Source organism: Podarcis vaucheri (genome assembly GCF_965113315.1).
Source record: "Podarcis vaucheri genome assembly, chromosome: 5".
NCBI classification, from domain to species: domain Eukaryota; kingdom Metazoa; phylum Chordata; class Lepidosauria; order Squamata; family Lacertidae; genus Podarcis; species Podarcis vaucheri.
Genome location: NC_138763.1, coordinates 26,381,822 through 26,403,498, shown reverse-complemented (window position 1 = coordinate 26,403,498; position 21,677 = coordinate 26,381,822). Strand labels below are relative to the sequence as shown.

At 42.8% G+C, this 21,677-nt stretch overlaps 1 protein-coding gene across 3 annotated transcripts; it reads left to right on the top strand.

Moving 5' to 3' along the window:
- Positions 1 to 490: 490 nt before the first annotated feature.
- Positions 491 to 18,549, top strand: LOC309533213 (mast cell carboxypeptidase A-like). Of its 3 annotated transcripts, none has more exons than XM_082224481.1 (12): positions 491 to 623; positions 6,248 to 6,432; positions 6,698 to 6,773; positions 9,829 to 9,953; positions 10,763 to 10,859; positions 11,875 to 11,976; positions 12,561 to 12,662; positions 13,456 to 13,566; positions 15,173 to 15,263; positions 15,625 to 15,827; positions 16,892 to 16,976; positions 18,293 to 18,549. In XM_082224481.1, exons 2-12 carry the CDS (start codon positions 6,362 to 6,364, stop codon positions 18,478 to 18,480), a joined length of 1,251 nt encoding a protein of 416 aa, XP_082080607.1. In that variant the 5' UTR covers positions 491 to 623; positions 6,248 to 6,361; the 3' UTR covers positions 18,481 to 18,549. The 3 variants fall into 3 exon arrangements, with proteins under 3 accessions (XP_082080607.1, XP_082080605.1, XP_082080606.1); XM_082224479.1 differs by lacking the exon at positions 491 to 623 and adding an exon at positions 1,234 to 1,390; XM_082224480.1 differs by lacking the exon at positions 491 to 623 and adding an exon at positions 2,461 to 2,936.
- Positions 18,550 to 21,677: the final 3,128 nt, after the last annotated feature.

Sequence of the window (21,677 nt, the reverse complement as noted above, 5' to 3'; positions counted from 1 at the left end):
TCTGAAATCCTCCCTTCAGCACATTATATGTTTTCCAGGACATCTGGTTACACTACACAGGGAAGAGCAGTATCTCAGCAGTAGATCTCATGTTTTGAGGGAAGGGGGAATCAAAACAACCTTACTGGACAGCTGAAGTGGGAATCAAAGGCCACCATGGTGGGCGGATCCCAGGTGACTCCAGAAGGCAGCCCCTGCCATCTCCTCCCTGAGGGTGGGAGGAAACCAGCAGCAACCTCCTCTTCCCTGAGAGGCCACTGTAGAGGTGGCATTGGAGAGGGCTGCCAAGGAGGTGGCAGAGCTCATCTTCAAGGAGTGTACCACAACCATCACTGTCACTATGGCAGCAGCAGCTGGCAATACAACCCTTGGAGGCCAGATCTGCTGCCCCTCTGGATCCTGCTGGCTGAGGTGGTTGCCTCATCTTGCCTCATGGGTGGGCTGGCCCTGTCACTACAGGTCACAGTCAGTGTAATGGCCTAAATAGACTGATGGTCTAACCCAGTGTTAGCCAATTTCTTTGAGGACTGATTCTGCACTAGGACATTCCACAGCTGGAGTAAAGTCTGTTTCTGTCACAAGCACCAAAGGTGAAAGGACCAGAAGCAGATGGCCAAGGGCAGGTAGGAATCAGAGAGCAAGGTACAAAAAGATAGTCAGAGTTGGGCTGATAATCAGGAGCAGAGCAAAGCAACTCTTAGCACACACAAAAATTGCTTGGACTAATAAACTAGCTTGTCCTTGAGGATTTTATAGGGTTTGGGATGTGCTAATTGGCTTGTAGAGTCAAATGACAGTATGAAAACAAAGGAAGGTCCTTTAAGGCTAAAAGTGCAGCCTTGATCTCTAAGACCTCGTCTGTCTGGCCTTCAGGATACCTGAATGCTGGTGGTATGGAACATAAGGCTCCAGAGAGTTGCTGCTGGATACCTGCAGTTTTAAGACACAGCCTGGCATGTTATAGCTTCTGGTAATGCATGGCTTTTATACTGAACCATTCGTGAAGGGAGCTGTTGCATGGATGTGTCCCAAGCCATGATTTTAGGGAGAGCAGTCTGCCCAAACCTGTGGTCCTGTGTGCTTGACTTAGAATCTATGAGAGGAAACCTGCCCAACCACTTCCTTTGTTATGGCAATGATATTGGTTGGCCAGTGAAACACTGCCATTTACATGAGCTTAGAGACTGTCATAGGGACAAATGGGTGGGCCTTTTCCCACTTCACCTGACTGGATGTGACATCATCCTGGGAAAACAATAGGCCAGGGTAGTGGTGGCTTTGTGTGAGAGTTTTGGCTTTGTGCTGCTCCCAAGAGCTATGGACCTCCCTGGAACACTAATGAGGAAGCAAGATCTGTTGGGGTATTAATGCTGTGAGCCCCTATACTCAGGTTGTATATCTGTGTAGATGTGTATTGCGTCCCCAATTAATTCAAGATCATTAATTCAAGATCCATAGATCATATGGATCTAATTTTCACCACTATGACCGCTTTTGCTCTCTTTGAAATTTAAAATGAAAGTCCTCAAAAAGTCTGTGTTTTTGATAACCTCTTGCAGATACTGTACAATTTGTACAAAGAATGGCTGGATCTAGACACATCAAAAAAGCGTTTCAGAAAAAAACGTGTTGTAAATGTCATAATAGGAAATCACGTTGGTGAAAGATGGGACTCCAGAGTGTCATCTGGTGTCATAATAACAACAACAACAACAACAACAATAATAATAATAATAATAACAATAATAATTTATTATTTATACCCCGTCCATCTGGCTGGGTTTCCCTAGCCACTCTGGGCAGCTCCCAACAGAATATTAAAAACACAATAAAACATCAGACATTAAAAACTTCCCTAAACAGGGCTGCCTTCAGATGTCTTCTGAAAGTCAGATAGTTGTTTATTTCCTTGACATCCGTTGGGAGGGCATTCCACAGGGCAGGCACCACTACCAAGAAGGCCCTCGGCCTGGTTCCCTGTAACCTCACTTCTCGCAGTGAGGGAACCACCAGAAGGCCCTCATTGAATGATGGGGGTGGAGATGCTCCCTCAGGTATATAGATATATCAGTGTTTCTAACGCATGTAAAGTGCTTTTTCTTTACTAATGTTGCTGAATCCAATGTCAGCCAGGGAGAGAGCTGAATGCATGCAAGTGACTACTTGCCAAATGATACTGGCAACTACATAGCCACTTAATAAGATGGTCATTTTGTAACTTCCTGGCAAGTACTTCCCCAGGTTTCTAATTTACTGTGGAAGTGTAGTGGGATTTTCCTCACCATTTGGCTGGGTGATACAGACCACAAGCCTACAAAATGGTTTTGCTCACTTGATAAATTACTGTCCATCTATATATTCAACTAGCTGTTGGAGCTTCTTGAGGATGAGCAATGGATGGCCACTTAGAATGTTGCTTAGGCATTCCTCGGTTGCTATGACACCCAGGTATCTGTGTACCAATTTAAAGAGAAATTGCCTTTTCACATTCCTCCTGCACAGACCAAAAACTTTCACATTAAAAATCCAAAGAGAATTAATTTCCTGGTGGGATTTAACATATCTCAGGCTGGGATGGAGACAACTCAGAACAAAGCATGAGGATTTTTGGGCTGCACAGTTCCTCTCATTCTTATCTCGTCTTCCTGGGAGATTGGTTTCAACAACATTCTCTGTGAAGATAACTAAAGGAGAGAAACGTGAGATAAGAGAGCCACAGGGCATCTGCTCAGATCCACAAAAAAGAGATCCCTCTTTACAGGATGTTTAACTGGTAGGGTTGAGCCTGTGCCTAATGACTGGAGGAAAGCAACAGAAGTAGGAAGAGAAAAGAGAAAGACAGAAAATATAAACAAGGGATTTGAACCATCCTCATTCTCATAGGATGCAGTCAAACATCATCTTTATCACATCATCATAGCAAAACTGTGGTAAATGTAAGTAATCATGCCTATTTTAGGTGGACGTTGGATATCGAAAGTATGGCTACAAGTCCTTAATTGTTTGATTGGTTAGATTAAGTGATTGTTAAAACCTCTTGATCCACTAATCCAATATGGCGACCAGGCACAGTTCAAGGCCCTGCTTTTTAGTACTAAACAACTTGAGACCAAGGTATCTAAGGGATTGTCTTGCCAGCTATATCACTGCCAAGCAGCTGTGCTCTTCAGATGGGGCACTACTGAGAGTAGCTTTTGATCCTGAGGTTCACTTAGCCTGTCCTAGAAACCAGACTTTTAGAATTGCAGATTCAACTCTCAGTTACTATCTGAAATCAGACACCTGCCTAGCCTGATGGTGTTTAGGCACCTACTGAAGACATTTTGGCTTAGGAAGGCTTTCCCTGAGGTGTAATTCAAGGCATTTGTGGAATTTCCGTTTATATTTGAGGAAATGGTTTTACTGCTTTTAGAGTTTGTATAGATGGCTTTATTGTTTTAGAGTATTCTTTATTTTATTTTCTTGTTCTTGGAGCTTGTGTTGCTGCATTTCATTCCGTTTTTACTGTGAACACCAGTTCCAATGGCTTTATGTCATGGAGTGGTCTACAGAGTTGGTTAATAAAATAAATAAATGAATCTTTAAAAGAGCTCAACAGTAGCCAGGTAAGGTCTTAAAAAATGTTTTGTATTATTTTTTAAGTCAATGTCATTTTTTAAAATACACACACACACACCTGTGCCATTCTGCCAGTGCAGAACTTCCCTTTCCCACAGCTGAAAGTGCACCCAAAGGAAAGCCCTGAACTGGCCTGGGATCTATTAGACCCTGATAGACCGAGCTCCATTGCTGTCACATGACTGCATTCAGGCCAATTAGGGGCAGGTCTTACTTTTAGGGGCAGGTGGAGGGGACGCGGGTGGCGCTGTGGGTAAAAGCCTCAGCGCCTAGGGCTTGCCGATCGAAAGGTCGGCGGTTCGAATCCCCGCGGCGGGGTGCGCTCCCGCTGCTCGGTCCCAGCGCCTGCCAACCTAGCAGTTCGAAAGCACCCCCGGGTGCAAGTAGATAAATAGGTACCACTTACCAGCGGGAAGGTAAACGGCGTTCCGTGTGCTGCGCTGGCTCGCCAGATGCAGCTTTGTCACGCTGGCCACGTGACCCGGAAGTGTCTGCGGACAGCGCTGGCCCCCAGCCTATAGATGTGAGATGGGCGCACAAACCCCAGAGTCTGTCAAGACTGGCCCATTCGGGCAGGGGTACCTTTACCTTTACCTTACTTTAAAAAGCCACACAATTTATTTAAGTAGAGTGCATTGGAACTACAGATGGGTGCACCATCACCCAAAAAAAATTTAAAACGCATAATCAAAAGAGCATTTTTTTAAACAATCTAGGGTTGCTACTTTCTGGCTTTCCTTTGATTTCTTCCGAATTAGTCCTACATGCCATATGTCTGGGTTTTCCCAGATATTTTGCCAGTTCAGTGAAAATCCACCCAGACCCCATTTTGCTGAGTGATTCCCAGATGTATGGCAGCCCTAAAAAATCATAAATTTGCTAATGTGTATGTACAGATACACATTTAGAAAGAAATACTATCATTTATATAGAAATAGCATGCTATCCAAGTGTTAACCAGACTTGGACCAGGCAGCCTTTCAAATAGAAGACACCCCTCTTTAAAGTAGGACAAGTGGCCACATGAACTTGGTAGAGCCCTTTGAAGGGGAAAGTTGTAATAGATGAAAGAAGAGTAGTTTCTGCAGTAACCACAAACCGTTTGGAGAAAGTGTCAGTTAGAAAGTACAGAAAATTGATAAGTGGCTGATAACAACAGCAAAAAAACCGAAGGAACAGATAGGGAGATATTTGACTCTGTGGACAATAAAGGAAATGAGACTAAACTAAAGATAAAACCTAATCTTGAATGTACCTAAAATGAAAAGATCACCATAGGGTCCAACTCCTTGACATGCCTGGAGTCTGCCCCCTAGTGAACAAAAGGCAAAACAGCAAAGAAGAATTGCTTGCTTTAGGGCTTTTGTCTTGAAAAACTGCATTCCTGAGGAAGGTACCATTAAAATCCAAATCGAATGGGGGCCCAGGGGTTATCATGGGAAGCAGGAAAGAGGCAATGAAATAGGAACCTGGGGATTCATGACGACCATGCAGAATTTGACCACCCGCCTGCTCTTGGTTGAAGAGTAAGAAGATGCAACATTGATTTTTAAAAAACCTGTAATTAAACATTAGGCCTGCTCCCAAAATAACCCAGGGCTGGGTTGGTGGAACCTAGGTTGACCCAGGGAAGGTTGGTCTGAGAAGTGACCCTCAGATCGGGGCCTGTCAGTTCCCTGTCAGCTTCCTCTCTTTCATCTCAGTATTTCCCTTAGAACTCAGGATTATTTGGCTCTGCCTGTCATTGGCTATGACTCCTAGACAGCATCTTAAAAAGCAGAGACATCACCTTGCCGACAAAGGTCCGTATAGTTAAAGCTATGGTTTTCCCAGTAGTGATGTATGGAAGTGAGAGCTGAACCATAAAGAAGGCTGATTGATGAAGAATTGATGCTTTTGAATTATGGTGCTGGAGGAGACTCTTGAGAGTCCCATGGACTGCAAGAAGATCAAACCTATCCATTCTTAAGGAAATCAGCCCTGAGTGCTCACTGGAAGGACAGACCCTGAAGCTGAGGCTCTAGTACTTTGGCCACCTCGTGAGAAGAGAAGACTCCCTGGAAAAGACCCTGATGTTGGGAAAGATGGAGGGCACAAGAAAAAGGGGGCGAAAGAGGAAGAGATGGTTGGATAGTGTTCTCGAAACTACCAGCATAAGTTTGACCAAACTGCGGGAGGCAGTGGAAGACAGGAGTGCCTGGTGTGCTCTGGTCCATGGGGTCACAAAGAGTCGGACACGACTAAACGACTAAACAACAACAACAAACTGTTGGTCTCCCAGCCTTCCAGTCTCAACAGACACCAGCTACCACTGAATAAAACCCTGTTTCTGGTTGCCATCCAGGTGATCGGCCTGAATGACTGCCCAGGTTGATGTAAGTGTAGGCGTTCCTTAGTGTACAGACTGAGAAGACTCAGATGTCAGTAGGGCTTCTCCTGAATATCACATACCCATGTATAGGCCAATGGAATTAAAATATACCCCTGAATTCCAGAATAGGTGTTTTTTTTTCCCCATGTACAAAAACATCACAGTTGGATGTAGCATCTCATGTTTCCGGGAGGGTCACTCCCCCAATTAATTTGAAGGCACTAACAGGAGCTGTACTTGCATTGACTACAAACATAGGCATAACAACAGAAACCTCATATCATCCCATGAATGCCCCTGAGGAAGTCAGCTGATCTCACCAGGCAGAGGAATAAATATGACAGGCATTGATTGCTGCAGAGGAAAGGAAACATGAAGTCCCTGTTGGCTTTGGGCTTGATTGCCACTGCTTTTGCTATCACTTGTCCTCGGCGTTTTGACAGGTATTTATCATTTATTTATTTATATCGTTCAATTTATAAACGGCTTGATTGCAAAAAGCAAAAAAAGTTTACAAAAACGTAAAATAAAATAATGACATCATTTAAAAAAACTTTAAAACTATTTGAAACTTTCAAGAAATAAAATCAATCAGAATCTAAAACCAGATTAAAAGACATGTCAACATTCTACATGTCTGGATGAAAGCAGAAGTTCTTTCAATTAATCCTGACATGCTACTCACTTCTTGACTTTTTTGTCGTGCAGTGCAAAGGTGTTCCGTGTGAAGCCGCAGAATGAAAAGCAAGTGAGCTTCTTGAAATCCTTGGCAAGCAAAATACCGGTAAGAAATTTTTACAGCTTGGATTCCCTCCCCCCACAATCCGCCACCCTTTGTGTTTCGTGCTGGATTGTTGAATGTCCTGTAAGAATCAGCAAGGTTGTTGTTGTTGTTGTTGTTGTTGTTGTTAAGAAAAAGAAAATCAACCTTGGGCGGTATTCAAATCATGCATCCTTTCAGTTCAAGGATTTCCACTTGTGCAATGGGATTTTCTTCCCCCTCTGCTCTTCCTGCATGTGCCCCATGCGCTCCCCAAATCTATTCCAGTTGCTGAAGAAGCAAAATCTGTGGCTTAGCTATGCACTGTATGGTACTTTCTGTTGTTGGTAGTAAAGCTCCTACCATCCATCTTCATTAGATGACTCCAGATTCTAGTATTATGAGAGAGGGAGAAGTTATTCTCCCTAAACACTTCATTTTACCACACCCCTCCTTGTTCAACTTTTTGCAAGCCCCAAACCTTGTAGTCTTTCTTGATAGGAGAATTGCTCCAACTCCCTTGATCGTTTTGGTTGCTCTTCTTTGCAACCTTTCCAGATTTTGTTGTGGTTTCTCTGGGGTTGCACCAGGGAGAGATCTGTCTGGCTGTGTCTGTGAAGAAGACAAGAGAGGCCACCAAACACTCACAAGACATAGCATGAATTCCTCAAAAGGCCTGTGCATTAGGGATAGGGAAGCAATTCAGTTCAGTTTGCATTTTAACGTGAACAGAACAATATGCAGATCCGAAACCTGGGTATCCTTTGAAATTTGCAGGTCTCCCAGTTTTGCAATGCTGCTCACAAACAAAAACTGTGTACTAAATATACAGTGGTACCTCGGGTTACATACACTTCAGGTTACATACGCTTCAGGTTACAGACTCTGCTAACCCAGAAATAATACCTCAGGTTAAGAACTTTGCTTCAGGATGAGAACAGAAATCGCATGGCGGCAGCGGGACGCCCCATTAGCTAAAGTGGTACCTCAGGTTAAGAACAGTTTCAGGTTAAGAACGGACCTCCAGAACAAATTAAGTTCTTAACCCGAGGTAAAGGTAAAGGGTAAAGGGACCCCTGACCATTAGGTCCAGTCGTGACCGACTTTGGGGTTGTGGTGCTCATCTCACTTTATTGGCCGAGGGAGGGTACAGCTTCCGGGTCATGTGGCCAGCATGACTAAGCCGCTTCTGGTGAACCAGAGCAGCGCACGGAAACGCCGTTTACCTTCCTGCTGGAGTGGTACCTATTTATCTACTTGCACTTTGACGTGCTTTCGAACTGCTAGGTTGGCAGGAGCAGGGACCGAGCAACGGGAGCTCACCCTGTCGCGGGGATTCAAACCGCCAACCTTCTGATCGGCAAGTCCTAGACTCTGTGGTTTAACCCACAGTACCACTGTATTAAAGAAAGTGTGCATATATGTGCATCTATTGGTGAAAAATAACATGCAAAAATGGATTATATTAGGCAAGAATTGTATACAAAAAAACTGTATGTTAGAAGAAATGCAGGCCCAAAGGGTGGCATTTTTTAAAAAAAAATGCAAAGTGATGCAAAAATGTGGCAAAATGAATTTAAGATTGAAAAATTAGAAATCGAGGGAGCCCCAGACTGACAGATTCATCCCTACTATACATAGAGCTCTCTCCATGTACACCCTCATGATCCTAGGATCCTGATCAAACTTTCAGGAATCCTACAAATGCTACAGCCCTCAGACATTTGAACAAAGCTTACACTTCTACATGCATAGGGAACTACCATCAGCCAAGTATGTGGAAAACAGTAGAGTAGTGGAACCTCACACCTTTTCCTGCTCAAATATCCACACATGCACATTTAGTGCAGACACTGAAAACCTGTGACTAGGGATCTGGTTCTCTTTTCTTCACGTTCCTCTTGAAAGGGTAAAGAGGAATGTTGTCAATCTCCAAAAAAGGCATTAATTTACTGCAAAGGCCTTAACATGCGTTTTGAAGGCATTATCTTTTCATACAAAAATTTCTCAAAACAGATTCAGAGCTCAGCATATCTTCAAGGAGACCACAGGAGAGACATGGCCCACACTTGCAAACCCATTCAACATATATAGTGGTAAAATAGCTGTTTGCTGACTTTAGGCCAATTGGCTGCACTCGTCTTACCTCTGGCCAAAGTGCTTTGCTAGACAAATGTAAACATGTCTTAAAAGCCTTGACATTTTAATAGGACTTTCTTCAAAAATGTTGTATGATTATAATGTGTTTTCCCCCTTGCAACTCAAGGCCTTTAAACATGCTTTGCCAGTTGTGAGCCAAATAAGAACAAAAAAACCACCCCAAATATAATCACCCTTGTCGAATGATGTGAGATAAGAATATTCTCCGAAGAATATTCTCCAGAGAATATTCTCTGCTAGAAAATTCTCCGGAGAATATTCTCCACAAACTGTTAATTCTATGTCGTCTACACAGCTGCTTTAAATGTACACACCTCATTAATCAAGAATATTCTCAAGAATATTCTCCAAAAGATTATTCTCGAGAATTTAAAATCACTACCCTAGTCTAACCTCATCACTAATTTTTCAATCCAAGAAAACACAGGCTGGCATATAAATTAAATTTGTTTTGATGGGTCTTCCTTGTAAATGCAAAACGAATCTTTTAGCTGCAGCCTGTGCTTTTTCCAGACACTTTTCCTTTGTGGTTTTAATTCTCTGAGAGAAGATTGTCCTATTTGGTAGGATAGTACTTTCCTTTGGGAACATAATGGCGCTTCTCCTCTGCAGCAGATAGGAGAAACCATTAAACTCCAGCTTCAGGTGGAACCACTGTCCAAACCCTTTGGTAATGTGGCAATGGATGGACCCAGGAAGAGCAGGTATTCCTGCAACAGTAACAGTAATCCAAATTTAAAGTTATTCTAGAATTTGGCTGCAAATAAAAGATTTCTGATCTTTCAGGTCCATCAAACAAGCTTAATATGGCCAGTTTTTAAGATGCTGGGGCATTTTACTTTGCAAAGCTAGAGATTTCTTCAAAAACGACATCCATGTTGACTTCCATCTTGACTCCTTGACATTTCTTCCTGTGCAGATCGACTTTTGGTATCCAGACTCGGCATCGCATATAGTCAACCAGATGGAAGTGAATTTCCTTGTCCGTGCTGAACAGTCCAATACTACCAAGACTCTCCTGGAGCAGAATGGCCTACATTATGAGTGGGTGATGCTTAAATATTTGTCACATCTGGTTGCTAGCCATTTGGAAAACTATGTAGATTCTAGCAGGCTCTTCTTATGTTCTTAAGAGCCAATGGAGTATCTATGGCACAAATAATCAATAATAGTTTTATCCATGCAGAGATAATGGTGGGATTATCTGTGTACATATCCACACTGCACACTTAAACTGGTTTAATGTTCATTCTCAGGGGATCCTTGACACTCCAGGTACTGATGAATCTTCACCAAGTCACAATTCCCAGGGGGTTTTTTGTCAATTAAAGTGACATTTAAGTTATATAAGTATGCAGTTGTCCTATTATGCCCTTCTCATTTATGAGTAGAATTTGACCTACAGGTGATGCAACACATTTTTCTTCTTCTTCCTTAATTAGTTAATGAATCATAGCCCCAAGAAAGCAGATGTTCTTAGTTTTGTTCTGCTGTTAGAAAAGCTTCACTGCTGCTTGTTATCAGGTAAACCAGGCATGTCCAACTTTCAAGAGACTGAGATCAAAATTGTGGAGCTGAGATATACCATGTGTTCTCTGAATCCTATTGGACGAACCATGTACTGTACTTTAACAGACTTGGTCCAGACTAAAATGACATTGAAACTAATGTAGAAAGTTTGTCACACATCATTCTCAATGGAATGGGAGTCACGGCCCACTTTTAGCCGAAATGAGCCCCATCATTGTTATATTAAAAGGTGTACAAGTCGTGCGATGTATAAAACTTACATATTGAATTGATCCTGTGCATGACAGTACATGATTTTGCTTGTGGTGTTTTGTATCATGCAGGATTTTATTTCAAAACCTGCAAGAAGAGATTGACAAGCAACTGGAAAGGAATTCTCCCACCAGCTACAGTTACACGAAATATAATGAATGGCACAAGGTACAGGATACATTTGATGACCTTAAGGGGAAGTATTCTCAGTAGTCAGAAGTAGCACTGGTTTCGCTCAGATAGGACTGGGGACACAGCTACATTAGTAAAGAAAAAGGAAAAAGGAAAAAACCAGCACTCTGATTGCATTATAAGCATGCAACACCAGATGGTGCTGGAGAGCAAAAACAATTCTTTGTGATTTTACATAGCTTTTTTTTTGTTATAATGATTTAATTTCTGATTTATTTATAGCGGGGGGGCGTTCTGTATGTAGCTGCACCCCTGGTCTTATTTTGTGTTGTACTTGGGTATTAGCAGCAGCAGCATCCCATGTATATCCTGCCATTCATCAAGTAATCTCAAAGCAGGTTACATAAAAACAGCACTAAAAACCAAGGTAAAGGTAAAGGTAAAGGTACCCCTGCCCGAACGGGCCAGTCTTGACAGACTGTGGGGTTTGTGCGCCCATCTCACATCTATTGGCCGGGGGCCAGCGCTGTCCGGGGACACTTCCGGGTCACGTGGCCAGCGTGACATCGCTGCTCTGGCGAGCCAGAGCCGCACACGGAACGCCGTTTACCTTCCCGCTGGTAAGCGGTACCTATTTATCTACTTGCCCCCAGGGGTGCTTTCGAACTGCTAGGTGGGCAGGCGCTGGGACCGAGCAGCGGGAGCGCACCCCGCCGCGGGGATTCGAACCGCCGACCTTTCGATCGGCAAGCCCTAGGCGTTGAGGCTTTAGCCCACAGCGCCACCCGCGTCCCTACTAAAAACCAAACTGTATATCAAATACAAAATATAAAACAACAACTAAAAATTAACAGTTGATGAGCAAGTAACTCATAAAGGACCTGGGGTTCAGGCACCCCTGTGCTGGAAAGTATGAGACCACTGCTACTGTCCATCCATATTTTAGTCATCTGGTGTCGCAAACTTCAGTTCCAGTTAAAAAGGAATCATCTGTGCAGCACTAGCATTTAATATGCTGCTGGCTGAACAATGTATATTTTATTTTATTCAGATTTCTGCTTGGACTGCCAGAATTGCAGAAAAGAAGCCAAAGTTGATTTCCCGCCTTCAGATTGGAAAAACTTTTGAAAATCGGCCCATGTACATCCTTCAGGTATGACGCTCATTCCACAGCAATATTCAAAGAATGGGAAAGATACTCAAGAGCAGGGGTGGGGAATCTTCAGCCCTCCAAATGTTTCTGGACTACATCTCCTATCCACCCCAGCCAGCATGGTGAATAGTCAAGACTGATGGGACTTGTAGTCCAACAACATCTGGAGGGACAAAGGTTCCGGAACCTTCCTCCAGCATATCCTATTACTTTAATGAGAAAAACAAAAAGACTTGTATCCAAATCCTATGCAAGGCTATGACCCATCGTAGGTTTTACAGGGCTCAGCTGGGCTTATTTTTTGAGGAAGAGGAAGTGTTTGTAGGATTGTATCCCTGGAAACTATAAAGGTTTGCTACACAATTGCAGCATTGCTTAAAGGCGAAAATCCATTTCTGAAAGGTTCTCAGAAAGGAACTGACACATCTGTGTAGTTTTACACACACACACACAGAGAGAGAGAGAGAGGGGGGGAGGGAGGGAGAGAGGGGGAGAGAGAGAGAGAGAAAGAGAAAGAGAAAGAGAGAGAGAGGTACCAGCAGCTTACAAATTGTTCCTAACCACAGAAAATGTTTCAAAAGCAGGTTGGGAAACAAAAGGACAGCAAAAAGGCCATCTTCATGGACTGTGGAATTCATGCAAGAGAGTGGATTTCACCTGCATTTTGCCAGTGGTTTGTGAAAGAGGTTAGTTAACAATCAGTCCTATTTACCTGCAATGTCTTAGTGGCTGAACCTCAGAAAGTTTCCTTTACTATGCAACACCTCCCAACAGCGATAATCAATTCCAGCCTTACCAATGTCACAGCAGGAGACACAAGAGGGGGGGAAATAAAGGCTCCTTTCTGCCAGCAAACAAATTGGGAATGTGCTCCAGTTTGGTTTAACAAAACATGACACAGGCCACTTCCAGACTGTCACTATTTTGCAGGTGAGATTCAATCACATATCAGCAGATTTAGGCTGTGCGATTAAAGTGGACTTGGCACGCTTGTGCAACAAGCCCCCAACCCCTGCAAAATCAGACTTTTTATAGTAAGCATAGTGATGGGAAGACTGCATTGCAAAGTGCGGGACAACTATTGCTAAAAGTTATTGCTTTGCAAACCAAATGGAATGAAGACCCAATAAATAGCAAATATTGCAAAGTCTTTCCAGAACTTTGTGCAAACAAATCAGGATGAATGGTCAATAAACAGGTGATCTGGAAATGACCATAGATAGGAAGTTGACACTTTGACTTTGGGATTGTTCTAGAAAAGTGATCTGTGATGATTAGGATGAAGATTAGCTTCTGCAGAGAATCTGTTGTCATGCAGTATGATGAGCTGCAGCGACAATCCTATGTGCACTTATCTGGGAGTTAGGCCCACTGTGGAGAGTGAGACTTACTCCTGAGTAAGTACACATAGAACTGCATTGTAATTTGCTTTTAATCCTTGAGTAAAAGGGATTTCTAAACCCTTGAATGTATCACCAGGCCATCAGGACTTACGGAAAAGACAAGGTTATGACAACTCTGCTGGACAACATGAATTTCTACATCCTTCCTGTACTCAACATAGATGGCTACATCTGGAGTTGGACTTCGGTACTGTACACATCTTCCTGCTTGCAAAAGCTACTTTTAGCAACTTAAATCTTCATCTGTGATTTTAAAGGGCAAAAACTCTGGACTGATGTGCAATGAAAATGGGATATTTGTGTGCTCTTGTGGGTTGGTACAGTGAAAATGGTTTGAGGAGGGCAAACAAGATATAATGAAGTCCATACCTGCTCACAAGCAACTGTCCTAATTCTAGCCTCATGTGCCCTAGACATTCAAAGCAATATCATACCACCTTGAACTGTCATGATTTCCCCCCAAAGAATCAAGGGAACTGTAGTTTGTTGAGGGGGCTGAGAGTTGTCAGGAGACTCTGATTTCCCTCACTGAGTTGCAATTCCAATAGGGCTCTGGTAAGAAACAGGATTGTTATACCACCTGGGGGGGGGTGCTAATAACTCCCAGCACCCAAACTATAGTTCTCGTAATTCTGTATAGTGCAGATGGGCCCCCTAAGGTAAGGTTACCAGATTTCCCCATTTCCCGGGGACAGTCCCCAGATTTACAAATCAGTCCCCATACAAAGGGACATGGGTGGCGCTATGGGTTAAACCACAGAGCCTAGGACTTGCCGATCAGAAGGTCGGCAGTTCGAATGCCTGTGATGGGGTGAGTTCCCGTTGCTCGGTCCCTGCCCCTGCCAACCTAGCAGTTCGAAAGCACGTCAAAGTGCAAGTAGATAAATAGGTACCGCTCTGGCGGGAAGGTAAACAGGATTTCCGTGTGCTGCTCTGGTTTGCCAGAAGCGGCTTAGTCATGCTGCCCACATGACCTGGAAGCTGTACGCTGGCTCCCTCGACCAATAAAGTGAGATGAGCACCGCAACCCCAGAGTTGGTCCCTTTACCTTTACCCCATACAAAATCCATTGAAGTTGAAAAGTGTCCCCGGATTCATTGAAAAAAATCTGTTAACCTTACCTAAGGGTACGAAGATCTGTTGCTCCTTTTCAAGGTCAGTTTACTGCTCATGAGCTCCAGGTGGCTACCATTTAGCAGATTTTGAGCAAATTAGGAAGCCAGACAGACATTAATTAAGAAGCAACCATAACATAGAAGTACTAAGGGTTAAACAAGGAACTGGCCTAACTCCGTCCTCCACTCTGCTTCAGATATTATGAATTCCATACAGAGATCAGCCAAACCTGGGTCTGTTTCTCTGCATGTACCTCAGTTGACTCCATTTACCATGTACCAAGCAGTCTCTGATAGGTTGCTCCTTCCTAGCATATGCATCTCATTTGCTTGATCATGTGTGATCGTCGCATGAAATGAGGCACACCTCGCCTTCATGCTGTGGCTTACCTACACTAAAATGCCTTCTTTGTAGGAAATTCATAATAATTGGAGTAGCGCATGCTCACATGAGGAGGCTGAGAGACAGAATTTACAGTGAGAGGATCATAATGTCAAACACAAATTCATTTAGTGCGTTAAATTTGATTGCACTGTCTTCCTAGTTTAAATATGAAAGTCTTCGTTTTAACTATGGGGGCTTTGTGCTCAAAATCAATTTAATCTGTTGATCATTTGTTAAGGGGTTGAGGGGGTCCATATATGGGTCTGAAGTCCCTCAATTGTTTTGTCGACTAGGATCGCTGTTGGAGAAAGAATCGCTCTAATGTAACCAGCAATAAATGTATTGGTGTTGACCTCAACAGAAACTTTGATGCTGCATGGGGCAGTAAGTATTCTTTCTTTTTTAAAATACACACACACTTGCAACTAAACCTTTGGATTTTTTTGAATATAACTCTGAAGCCACATTATGTGGACATTACTTCCTCCCCTCTCAATTTTATATTTTGGTTTCCAAAACATCTTGGCATTGGCAAAAAAAAAAAAGGTATTTTGTACAGCAAATATAAATTAACATGACGTCCTTCTTAGCTTTGTTAAATTAGTTTCGTTAAATCAAATAAACATGCCACATCAACTCTTCATCCATTTTGGACTGGAGGAAAATTTTCAATTCAAACTTTTTCAGGAAAGCCTATATTGACCTTCTGTAGCTAATTAAAAGTAAGTGTTCTCTTCACCAACAGCTGTGGATGCTTCCAAAGATCCTTGTACTGAAAATTTTTGTGGACCGTCAGCAGAGTCGGAACCGGAAACGAAAGCAGTTGCAGCTTTCATCCGCAGCCATCTTTCTTCAATCAAAGCCTATCTATCAATTCATTCCTACTCTCAGATGATATTGTTCCCTTATGGCTACACTTTGAACAAGGCACCCAACCACGACGAACTGGTAATATCTTCTCTAACCTGGCACTTTCCAGAAGTTTTGGACAGCCTTAGGATGACTGAGTTGATGGGAATTATAGTTCAAAAATATCTAAAAGGCACCAGGCTGGGGGGTGGGAGGGATCCATATTAGAGCAATACCAGCATTAGGCCAACCAAATATGTCACAAAATAATGTTCAATAAATAAATATTTATTTAGATTGTAACTGAAGCAAGTTGGGGGTGGGATGAAGGAGGAAACTTTTGAAAAGCCCTAAACGGCCTTGGTCCAGTATACCTGAAGGAGCATCTCTACCTCCATTGCATTGCCTGGACACTGAGGTCCAGTGCCAAGAGCCTTCTGGCGGTTCCCTCGCTACAAGAAGCCAAGTTGCAGGGAACCAGGCAGAGGGCCTTCTTGGTAGTGGCACCCGCCCTGTAGAACGCCTTCCCATCAGATGTCAAAGAGAAAAAGAACTACCAAACTTTTAGAAGACATCTGAAGGCAGCCCTGTTTAGGGAAGCTTTTAATGTTTAATAGGTTATTGTATTTTAGTGTTTTGTTGGAAGCCGCCCAGAGTGGCTGGGGAAACCCAGCCAGATGGGTGGGGTATTAATAATAATAATAATAATAATAATAATAATAATAATAATTATTATTATTATTATTATTATTAGGTTCAGTTGGGTATTCTGCATCTTTTGGATTGAACCCAAGGCTGTTGGGGGGAGAGAACACACAATGGTTGACCCTCCCAGGTTCCATCATGAGACTATTGCAATGTTAAGATTACCATTAACTCTGGGTCTAGTGTGCTCCCACAGCTGGTGTTTGAAGCTGTTTGCATATGACATTAGACCCACAATTCATATATATTCTGTAGTTTATTGAGAAATACTGCTGTTTGATGTGCATTCCATCAAACTGGCTTCCATCGGATTTGAAGACATAAACCACATTCATTTTGCAGTTATATGGGTTCATATGGGACAAATAAGAAAACACCAGCCATTTCTGCCCCCATTTCCCTTTTTGTCAGAATATTCCACCACCACAAATGGCTTGTTTTGTTTTGTTTAAAACCAGAATGAACTCGCAAAGAAAGCTTCCCAAGCTATAGCCAGCCTGTATGGTAAAAAATACAAGTATGGGACATCAGCACTGACAATCTGTAAGTATTTGAAAGACTTCATCTCTCTGTAAACATAACACATTTGGAATCATTGTGTTTAGGACTTCAAGGGCTTCCTTCACTACACATGTGAAAGAAAAATAGAAACTGCGACATGCAGATGTAGTGTTGGAAAAAGTGCCACCTACAGAATTTCTTCCTGTCATGTGCCATAGGAGCCCCACCACCACACAAGGTTGTGTTCTCCTAACAACAACAGTGTAGAAAAGGCTTCCACCTATCAGTTCAGTTCTGGGCTCCTCTGTTCCTAATAAGAGCCTGGCTAAACCAGCCGGGGGATGATTCTGTTATACTGAAATTTTGCTCCTCTGAAATATACTCGGAGTCGAGTGTGAATTTCATGCTCTTTATTCAGCTCATAGTAGCAATGAATGAATCTTTCCCTAAAACATCTAGCTATATATACATTATTTACACAATGGGCCCTGCGTGATTGGCTAATTCTGGGCTGCTCCTATAGGCCAATTAGGCTGCGGATTCACCTCCTCCAGAAGCCTGATTAGCTGCTCCTGCAGGCCAATCAGGTTGCTGATTCACTTCATCTAGGAGCCTGATTGGCTGCTCCTGCAAGCCAATCAGATCGCTGATTCACTTCCACCTGGAGCTGGATTGGGTGCCTCCTGCGGACCAATCAGACTGCTGCATTCTGGATCCTATTGTTCTAGGATCAGTACATAACACCCTCAGTACATAACACCCTCACAAATAAATAAGTTGCCCTGATCCTGGGCAGCCAAGGAGGGGAGTCCTAGAGACCCTTTTAGACTGTGTGGAGAAAGGATAAGTATAAATGGAGTACAGTATTCTAAGCTGTATTCCTGACTGACATGTTGGGTTATGAAATAGAGGTGGAATAGAAAATCAATTCCATTTGCATTTTAATGTGAAACTACCGAATTCACTATCCTTCACAATTTGCACTTTTCCAGATTTTGCAAGACAGTTCTTCAACCAAGTAATGTTTACCCAAACAAGAGGTGTCTATTAAGGCAAAGTGTGCATAAAATTGCAATACTTGTGAAAATAGCATACAAAAATGTGCAATATAAAGGCTTCATGTGTTGCAGTCATCAAGTGTTGAGCATGCATGTGTGAATGGACCTTTGGTCAAGGCTTAATTTGATTCTGCGCTCACCAGAGGTCATCTTCTAAACCTATTTTGAATGCCATTGAGAAGTCCTAAGAAACAAGAGCGAAATAATAAACAAGCAACAATAACATTTCCCTCTATTTTTTTCTTGCCGTGTTCTCTGTAGCAGGCTAGCAGCAATTAATTTTGTTGTCCTGTTTTGCAGATCCTTCCTCTGGTTGTTCCGATGACTGGGCTTACAATCAGGGTATCAAATATTCCTTCACCTTTGAGCTCCGTGATAGGGGCAAATATGGGTTCTTCCTTCCTGAATCTGAGATCAAGCCAACTTGCCAAGAGATTATGCTGGCAGTCAAGTTGATGGCCAGTCATATCCTCAGCCGGACAATGTAATGAGGACTACTGCTTTATGGTGTATTGCAGAGCTTTGGAAAGTAATAAATCAGCACGTTTACAGACAAAGGATTCAGGGTGTCATTATTAGCCTTGGATAGGAGATCAGGGATCCCTGGGCTGGGAACAGCAAAATATCTAACTAAGCCTCTTCCGGGTTCAAGCATAGCAGCAGCTTCTTAGAAATCCACTAGTAAATCCCGCAATCAGCCTTCCTCTCTTACAAACTTAGGGAACAATTGGGCTGGCAAAGGAGGGCAGTGGAAATGTCTTCATGTGTATCATGTTTCTGAGACCGTGAAAATGTGTAGTGTCATCTACCTTCAGAGTCACATCAGAAAGTGTTAAGTTGTGGGTGAACATATAAGACGACATAGCGATTTTTCAAACAGCTCTTGTTTATTCACAGGCCAGAACAGAACTGAGCTGAAGGGCTCAGTCAGCCTGCTTATGTAGAGCTCCACTAGAACGCAACAGTAACCATTTTCTGTAACTATCCAATCAGTGAACGTCACTTTAAATCCCTTATTTGCATATGTGGACCTGAGTGAAAACTATCTACCATATCCCCCTGCTGGCCCAGGGTGAGAACTTCAGTACATAACAGAAAGATTCAAGTATTCCTCTATAAATACAAATGTTTGCTTGCAGAAGAGCCATCACTTGATGGTAAAGCAATTGTTTTGCATGCAGAAGGTCCCTGGTTCATTCCCTGGTATCTCCAGGCAGGAAAGACCCCCTGCCTGAAATCCTGGACAGCTGCTGCCAGCCAGTGAAAGCAATACTGAGCTACTTGAACCAATGTTCCTACTTATTGGCTTTCATCAAAATACAGTATGTATATATTACTCTTCATCAAAAAATGGATTCCATGGCAGTCTGCAATAGATAGATAGATAGATAGATAGATAGATAGATAGATAGATAGATAGACAGACAGACAGAAATAAATGCAACCCCGCCATAAACATGGAGTCCTAACCTTAGGGATCCATGCATGAAATTAAAACTGGGATCACTGATATATATGTTTCCTATCTATGGGTTTGCTCCCTTAGTTTCTCAAATGGCATGCAGGTAATCTCAGACCCATTGAGTTAGACTTGCCATACATCAGGAAAATTCCTGACACATCCTGGTTTTCGGAAACAGCAGCTTAAAATCACTACTTTAACCATTTGGGTTAAAAAGCTCAACAACTTTGCAGGTGTTGCAAGTTAAGATTCCTTAGACTGAAATCTCACCAAACTATTGTATCACAGAATCTTGTAAAGATAAGAGTTTAGGATTTATCAATTTTCATTTCATGAAATTATATTAGAGGTCTATTGAAATCCTGCTTTTTATTTTTTATTCACATTTTAAAAAAAATGAATAGTATAATTGGGGGAAAAACTTGAAGTTCCAAACATTCAGTCCATCAGTAATTTAACTCTTCTCTTCTCCAAACCATTTAACCCTTCCTCAAAGAACTAGAGCTGCCTCTTAAATATCCTTCTACCCTCCAAGTATCTCAATCCCATGGAAGACAAAGTCTTGATTTATCAAAATACTCAGTCAGAATGCTAGCATTTCGCATTAAACCAGCAGAGGGCATCAACACATCAGAGTGATGCTCTGACTGGGGGGGGAGCATTAATCTCATGGCAAGCTGCCTATGGCTATGCATCAGGATATGCAGAATGGCTGTTTCAGAAAGTGTGGATTTGGTATGTTTGTCTTTAAATGTGAGCTGCATCGAATTCATCCCCAGTTCCTGAGAGAGAGAGAGAGAGAGAGAGAGAGAGAGAGAGAGAGAGAGAGAGATCCTTTCTTTTTTCTGAAAAAGACAGAGGAAAGACTTTCAAATCATAGAATCATAGAATCATAGAATCATAGAATCATAGAATCATAGAGTTGGAAGAGACCACAAGGGCCATCGAGGCCAACCCCCTGCCAAGCAGGAAACACCATCAGAGCACTCCTGACATATGGTTGTCAAGCCTCTGCTTAAAGACCTCCAAAGTAGGAGACTCCACCACACTCCTTGGCAGCAAATTCCACTGTCAAACAGCTCTTACTGTCAGGAAGTTCTTCCTAATGTTTAGGTGGAATCTTCTTTCTTGTAGTTTGGATCCATTGCTCCGTGTCCGCTTCTCTGGAGCAGCAGAAAACAACCTTTCTCCCTCCTCTATGTGACATCCTTTTATATATTTGAACATGGCTATCATATCACCCCTTAACCTCCTCTTCTCCAGGCTAAACATGCCCAGCTCCCTTAGCCGTTTCTCATAAGGCATCGTTTCCAGGCCTTTGACCATTTTGGTTGCCCTCCTCTGGACACGTTCCAGTTTGTCAGTGTCCTTCTTGAATTGTGGTGCCCAGAACTGGACACAGTACTCCAGGTGAGGTCTGACCAGAGCAGAATACAGTGGCACTATTACTTCCCTTGATCTAGATGCTATACTCCTATTGATGCAGCCCAGAATTGCATTGGCTTTTTTAGCTGCCGCGTCACACTGTTGGCTCATGTCAAGTTTGTGGTCAACCAAGACTCCTAGATCCTTTTCACATGTACTGCTCTCAAGCCAGGTGTCACCCATCTTGTATTTGTGCCTCTCATTTTTTTTGCCCAAGTGCAATACTTTACATTTCTCCCTGTTAAAATTCATCTTGTTTGTTTTTGCCCAGTTCTCTAATCTGTCAAGGTCGTTTTGAAGTGTGATCCTGTCCTCTGGGGTGTTAGCCACCCCTCCCAGTTTGGTGTCATCTGCAAATTTGATCAGGATGCCCTTGAGTCCATCATCCAAGTCGTTGATAAAGATGTTGAATAAGACCGGGCCCAAGACAGAACCCTGTGGCACCCCACTAGTCACTCTTCTCCAGGATGAAGAGGAACCATTGATGAGCACCCTTTGGGTTCGGTCAGTCAGCCAGTTACAAATCCACTGAGTGGTAGCATAGTCAAGACCGCATTTTACCAGCTTCTTTACAAGAATATCATGGGGCACCTTGTCAAATGCCTTGCTGAAATCAAGGTAGGCTACATCCACTGCGTTCCCTTCATCTACCAGGCTTGTAATTCTGTCAAAAAAAATCGAACCTCGATACACTCCACTGTTGTAAACAAGTTTTCTCTGGGCCCAGGTCTGATACTAGAAGTAAGGCAGGCAGGGTGGGGTGCAGAGTCTATTCTGATATTTTCAACAGATACTTGC

Bases quoted from the DNA above. Each gene is read 5' to 3' on its own strand.
- LOC309533213 (XM_082224481.1), top strand. From the start codon at position 6,362: ATGAAGTCCCTGTTGGCTTTGGGCTTGATTGCCACTGCTTTTGCTATC. The intron at 12,663-13,455 runs GTTAGTTAACAA...ATGTATCACCAG, and splicing joins GCCAGTGGTTTGTGAAAGAG to GCCATCAGGACTTACGGAAA. The intron at 13,567-15,172 runs GTACTGTACACA...TTTGTCGACTAG, and splicing joins ACATCTGGAGTTGGACTTCG to GATCGCTGTTGGAGAAAGAA.